We start from the raw sequence: 7296 nt of genomic DNA, 5'->3' as shown, positions 1-7296 counted from the left end.
TCTTCACACTCCTTATCTGGCACATCTTATTTCTTCATCCAGTTACCGGCACACAGATCTAACATCATCTCCTTATAGCTATACAGCCTCAGACAACTTTTCATTTCTAAACTTCCACCACCATCTTGCTGCAATCAGTCCTCATAATCATGTTTTTAGACCTGCCCTTTGGAATCTCAGATGCTTGAGAATGTTAATGTCATTCCTCCTTCCTCTTTAAACTCCTTCCACCCATTTTTTCTAAATTGCTGCAATTTAATGAACACTTTCCACAGGCAAGGCATATTTCATGCTATCTGCATTATGGAAGTGATACTACCCTCATTTTACAGATGAAGGAAATGGGATTCTGAGAGATTGACTTGAGTAGATAAAGAGTTCTACCAGAATCAGGTGTGTTGCTTCCAGAGTCTATGCCCTATGAAATCTCCTATATTCCTGTCTCATGTCTCTAACTGTGCAGAAGATATCGCCTCCCAACAACATCCTGCTCTGCTGACTGCCCAGCTCAGCCCTCCCCTTGGTGCTCACAGCATTGATATAATCAGAGATCTCCAGCCCAGTGTTCCTGATATCAAAGAACTTGAGACCACCAAGTCCAAAGCCCCCATTAAAAAAACATGGCTTTAAAGCTCAGAGAGGCATAAGGAGTTACCCAAATCCTCACAACAAATTAGAGGTAGAGCCAGGACTAGCACCCCTATCTTCTTATTTCCAAACCCTTTCAATTTATACTGACCACTTGTATTTGTCTACTGTTTTATATTTTGCAAAATGTCTTGACATACAGTATCTCATATGCCTCTTGCATATAAAACTGTGTTATAGATGTTTCATCTTAATGGATGGGGAGTCTGAAGCCAATGGTGTCCAATTTGTCCAATGTCATACAACTGGGTAAGTGACAACCATGGGACATCAGAAAATGCTGGATTACAAGGGTGATGGTGGGGTGGTCATTCAATAGAAAATCTCATAGTATTCAAGTACAGGAAACAAGGTTTTCAGCTGGCACTCAGGGGAACTTGAAATAGCAAGTCAGGAACCAGGGTCAGTCTCAGTTGCTCTGGTATATGAGGTCTTTCCCCTGCTTCCTAGTAAATTTACTCTTCTCTCATCTCAGTGAAGCTGCCACTTTTCCTCTCCTCTATAATTTCAGATCACCTGGGACTTTGGGTTGACAGTGACTTGGGCACCCACATTTCAGAGGCACACACTTTCCAAGTCATAACTTTGAAGTCTCAGGAGATACATCAACCTACTCTAGGTGGGACAAGTATGTACTGATTGACTTTGGCTATGGTAAGGGGATGGCTGATTTTCCTGCTACAAGCATGGCTACCTAATGCCTTACTTTCTATGGGTGGGTTTAGCTTCCAGCAGAAGGACCTGTGGAAAGTCAGGTATCCCATAATATATTAGAGGCATGGATCCAGATATTTTGACTACTGACCAGAGATAGAGCTGCCCAGATTCCTTTCTCATTTCATCTAACTCAACAAAATTTAGACTTAATCTATACAAGATACTGTACAAGGTGTTGGGGGGTATGGCTCAACTTCTGTCAACTCTGTCCTCCCTTCCCCAGGGCCAGCGATAGACCAGGGGAAACCCTTGTCTCTCTTAAAGAGGCAGGCTATCATGCAGCGCCTTGGCAAGAAGAACTATAGCTCTGTGTCAGAGTTCATCCTCCTTGGCTTCTCCAGTGATTCACAGGTTGGAATGGCCCTGTTCACCTTCTTTCTCCTCCTTTACCTCACCACACTTCTAGGCAATGGACTCATTGTCACCTTGATCTACCTGGACTCACACCTCCATATACCTATGTACTTCTTTCTCAGTATCCTCTCCTTAGTGGACATAAGCTATGTCACCACCACTGTACCCCAGATGTTAGTTAATATGGTGTGTCCAAGGAGGACCATCCCTTGGGGAGCTTGCATAGCCCAGATGTTCATCTTCTTGGTCCTGGGCATTGCTGAATGTGTCCTCTATGCCATTATGGCCTATGACAGGTATATCGCCATTTGTTTCCCCCTTCACTATATGCTACTCATGAGCCATCTGACTTGTATCAAGATGGTCACTGTCTGTTGGACCATCAGCATAGCTGGGGCCCTAATCTACACTGTCATCACCATGCATCTGCCTTATTGTGGCCCCCACAAGATAAACCACTTCTTCTGTGAGGTTCCTGCTCTGCTGAAGTTGGCCTGTGCAGACACATCCCTCAATGACAAGTTGGACTTCATCTTGGGTTTCATCTTGCTTCTGGTCCCACTCTTCCTCATCCTGGTCTCTTATGTTCGCATCTTTGCCTCCATATTAAGAATCCGCTCATCCCAGGGGCGGCTCAAGTCCTTCTCTACATGTGCTTCCCACATCACTGTGGTCACTATGTTCTATGGGCCAGCCATGACCATGTACATGAGGCCCAGTTCCTGGTATGACCCAGAGAGAGACAAGAAGCTGGCCCTGTTCTACAATGTTGTCTCTGCCTTCCTCAACCCCATTATCTACAGTCTCAGGAACAAAGACATAAAGGAAGCCTTTCTGAAAGTATTTGGAGACAGATAGATGGTTCATTGACTCAGGATGCTTCCAAGTTGCCCATTGTTCAAAGCCAGGGGTAGTACAGGACGGAATTCATTTCAAATCACAAAGATACATTAAGTTCTAATAAACCTGTGTCTTTCTGGGGCTGTGAGCAGAGAGCTGTGGGGAGAATGTGTGACCACTGCTAAACTGAAGGTTTAGAAATTCTTCAACATTTACCACCCAAAAACTGACTCATTTTGAAGGCAAAGGATTTCTTCTTCAAAGACTATTTCCTTGCCACTCATGACCATTATCTTTATGATTTGCCTGGATTCTCCCCTTACCTCTGAAAGTTTATATGAGTTCAACATGATCACAGCCAAATGTTTAATATGCAAACATGCTTTTCTACAGTGCAAAGGAATTTAGGACAAAAGTGACAAAGAATTGGCAATTTATGCAAGAATGCATTCTTATGTTACTGTGTGGCACGCACTTACAAATGATATCTAGCATTACTTTTTGCACTAGGTGTTATAAAATATGAATTAGGATTATTTTAGACAAATGTGTGTAACAATATTGCTAATATTTGATCTGGTCCGGGCTCATTTTATGAAATTGACTCTGTTGGTTTTACATTTTTTTTTTTTAAGATTTATTTATTTATTTTCTCTCCCCTTCCCCCACCACCCCAGTTGTCTGTTCTCTGTGTCTGTTTGCTGCATCTTCTTCGTCTGCTTCTTCTGTTGTCAGCAGCACGGGAATCTGTGTCTCTCTTACTGCATCATCTCTCCGTGTGTGCGGCGCCATTCCTGAGCAGGCTGCACTTTCTTTCGCGCTGGGCGGCTCTCCTTACGGGGCACACTCCTTGCATGTGGGGTTCCCCTACGCGGGGACACCCCTGCATGGCAGGGCACTCCTTGTGCGCATCAGCACTGCGCATGGGCCAGCTCCACACAGGTCAAGGAGGCCTGGGGTTTGAACCGCAGACCTCCCATGTGGTAGACGGATGCCCTAACCACTGGGCTAAGTCCGCCGCCTGGTTTTACATTTTAAACCTTACTTTTATTTCTAAAAAGAAATTTATACACATATATACATATATAGATACAGAGATAGAGACAAAGTGACAGGGAAAGAGAGAGAAATAGATAATAATAAAACAAAGACTCCATTTCCCCTATCCAAAATAAATACTTGTTAATATTTTTCCATATTTAGTTTGTCTTCCTCTTATTTTTTTAAGGATTAAATAATTACAGCTAAATTTTTTATTGTTTTTTTTGAGATACATAAATCACAAAAATGTTACATTAAAAAACATAAGGTTCCCATATACCCCACACTCACCCCATCCCGCTCCTCTCACATCAACAACTTCTTTAATCATTGTGGCACATTAATTGCATTTGGTGAATACGCTTTGGAGCACTGCTGTACTGCATGGATTATAGTTTACATTGTAGTATACACTCTTCCCCCGTATGGTCAGTGGGTTATGGCAGGATATGTAATATCCAGCATCTATTCCTGCAATATCATTTAGGACAATTCCAAGTCCTGAAAATGCCCCACATCACATCTCTTCTTCCTTCTGTCTGCCCTCAGCAACTACCATGGACACTTTCTCCACATCATTGCTACAGTTTCTTCCATTACTAGTCACAATAGTTCTATAGTAGAATACCAGTAAGTCCACACCAATCCATATTTTATTCCTCCATCCTTTGGACCCTGAGATCATGATGTCCACACCACCTCAAGGATTTAAAAATACCATATTTCATTTATATAATTTCTCATTGTTGATTATTTAGTTCCAATTTTTCATTGTTACAAACAATACAATACTGTAAAAAATATCTTTGCATATTTTCCATATATAAGTATCTCTCTAGAATTTTTGTGTAGATGTGGACTGCATAGATTGTTGAATCAAAGAAACTTCAAATTTACTAGATACTACTAAATTACTCTTTTGAGTAGTCATACTAAGCCACATCTCTCATCCTCAACATTTGATATCATCAAATATTCTAACATTTATATACTTCATGAATGAAAAAGGTAAAGTTCTTGTGTTTTGTTTCATTTTCAAATCTCTTATTGCCAGTGAGTTTAACATCTTTTCATAAGATTGTTTGCAATATTGTGTAATGGTACAAATATTTGGCTCTGGAGACAGACTTCTGAGTTCCACTTCCAGCTCTATCTTTTACTAACTCAGTGGCAATGGGCAAGTTACCTCACTTCTCTGAATCTCAGTTTCCTTATCTGCAAATGGAAAGAAAGTAACATGAACCTCAGAACATTGTTTAAGTAAGATATTACATGGAAAGCACTTATAGTAAGGAACAATTATTAAGTGTTCATTGAATATGAGCTATCGGTCTTTTTGTGATTTGTAAATCATTATAAATGTTGAATATTAATTCTTTGTTTTATGCATTGAAAATACCTTCTCTCAGTATATTACTTGTTCTCTTTATTGCATAAGTAATACATGTTCACCCTTGAAATTTTATAAAACAGACAAAAAAGAATTTAAACCACCTATTATCTTAGACTGAAGATAATGACTTTTAACATTTCAGTGTCTATGTTGCAGGGTTTTTAAAAAGAATTTATGTGCTTATTAATATTTTTGAAAAAATATATTATACATACAATTCTTAAACAATTTATTATGTTATTTGAACCAATGCCCTTGTTGGAAACAATGAAGATTTTAGATCAAATATTTTAAAAGTCATCTTGAATACAATGAAGAGTCAAAAAGAGAGTAAAAGTAATCAAGTCAAAATTAAAGTAATAAAAGGAACCAGAGAGATTGCCCTAAGAGCATTTATTGAAACTGGCAAGTGTGAGTTTTTGTTTTCATAGCCCCATGTGATGTAAGAGACAGAATACAAAATTCACAAACTATCTACATTGGGGAATATAATGAAACGCCCTCTCCACATTAAGCCAGAACCCCAAATCTCTACACACACAGTTAAAGAGTGAACCAGAGATAAATTCACTCTATCTTCCTTCACCTTCAGAATTGTAAGGAAAGGAAACCTAGTGCTGATCAGAGTAGGTGGCAGGGAAACCTGAAAATGGATAACACTAGGAACTCCTTGTATATTTGTAGCTCACATTCCTGTCACCTGGATGATCCCCAAAACTTCAAGCTAAGAATTACTTTTCGGTGGCCCAGGTTGGTAGAACTAGCCTGGAGTTAGCCTGGAAGAGATGAATACAAATCATCTCTGAAAGAGTGCATCTTCATCTTAGGCCAAACAAATTCTCATAAATAATTTTCTAAAGTAAATGAGTACATCCCACAGTATTAAAAATTTTTTTGAAGAAACCACTAAGAACAAGAACCACCAGAAAAAAATACAGGGCAAAAACATAATCACAAGCACTTATAACACAACTATGCTACTTATTTAAAGAAAAAAGACAGAAGCTTGAAAATATTTGCACAGAATGGGAAACTATAAAAAGTAACAGATATTTGAGAAAAAGAAGGTAAAAATTATGCCTAGAGCTGCAGGGTGCCTAAGAGTTACCTCCTGAGAGTCTCCGTTTTGCTCAAATGTTGCCAGTCTCAAAGCTGAACTCAGCATGTAAATGTGTTGCCTTCCCCCCAGCATGGGACATGACTCCCAGGGATGAACCTCCCTGGTGCCAAGGGATTACTACCAAGTACCAGCTGATGATGTAACTAGAAAATGACCTTGAAAAAAAGGGTTAACGCAGACCAGCAGAATATCTCACTCTACATATAATACCAGAAGTTAAAAATGCTTTTTGACCTGAACAAAAGGGGGAAATGGAAAGGACAAATGAGTTTGTATGGCTATGAGTCTCCAAAAAGAGCTTGGAGGTTATCAGAGGAGTTGCCCTTATGCACACCTGAGCAGAGTTCCAGAGACAGATAAAGTAGATACAACCCCAGGTATTGGTCCTTCTGAGGGCTACAGAGACCCACAGGTTCTATGGTCATGGCAGATGGAGTTCAGTGCCATGTCAGATGGCCCTACTTTGGAGTTTGTGTTTCTGTGTGATGGAGTTGGACTCAGATATGATCTTTGTCCACAAGCCTCTCCTGTTACTTTTACTGGAACTGTAGTTGTTGCTGGGGTTTAATGTATACCCAGGGGACATGAATCTCTGGACTGACCATGTGATAGCCAGGTCCTGAGCCTCAACAGACTTGCAACTCCTACACTCTGGTTTATTGGACTTACCCCACTCAGCTAACATGGAGGTGAAGAAGGTCAACCACCACACCAGGGAGCCAAGAGTGCCTACAACTGAAAGCAGGAGAATTGCATCCAGCATCCATATGGAATCTAAGCCCCCTCTTGATATAGATGTGGAGTGGACACACCCATTCTAAGGTCCACAGGATGGAGGAATAGAGTATGGATTAGAGTGGACTTACTGATATTCTATTCATGAACTATTGTGATTAGTAATCAAAGAAAATTTGGCATTGGTGTGAAGAAAGTAGCCATGGTGGCTCCTGGGAGTAGGGAGTGGGAGGAAAAGAAGTGATGTGGGGGCATTTTTGGGGGTTGGAGTTGTCCTGGGTGGTGCTGCAGGGACAGTTACTGGACATTGTATGTCCTCCCTTGGCTCACTGGGTGGACTGTGGGAGAGTGTGGGCTATAGTGTGGACCATTGACCATGAGGTGCAGCAGCACTCAGAGATGTATTCACCAAATGCAATGAATGTCTCATGATGATGGAGGAGGTTGT

At 40.7% G+C, this 7296-nt stretch overlaps 1 protein-coding gene across 1 annotated transcript; it reads left to right on the top strand.

Annotated features, from left to right (window-relative positions):
- The first annotated feature begins 1641 nt into the window (after positions 1 to 1641).
- On the top strand, positions 1642 to 2577 carry LOC101442268 (olfactory receptor 2G3-like). The gene has a single exon (XM_004452999.2). The coding sequence runs from the start codon at positions 1642 to 1644 to the stop codon at positions 2575 to 2577; it is 936 nt and encodes a 311-aa protein (XP_004453056.2).
- Positions 2578 to 7296: the final 4719 nt, after the last annotated feature.

The sequence above is a fragment of the Dasypus novemcinctus genome, chromosome 9, assembly GCF_030445035.2.
Source record: "Dasypus novemcinctus isolate mDasNov1 chromosome 9, mDasNov1.1.hap2, whole genome shotgun sequence".
Lineage (NCBI taxonomy): Eukaryota > Metazoa > Chordata > Mammalia > Cingulata > Dasypodidae > Dasypus > Dasypus novemcinctus.
Note: the sequence above shows the minus strand (reverse complement) of the source record. Positions and strands in the feature narration are given on the sequence as shown.

Bases quoted from the DNA above. Each gene is read 5' to 3' on its own strand.
- LOC101442268 (XM_004452999.2), top strand. From the start codon at position 1,642: ATGCAGCGCCTTGGCAAGAAGAACTATAGCTCTGTGTCAGAGTTCATC.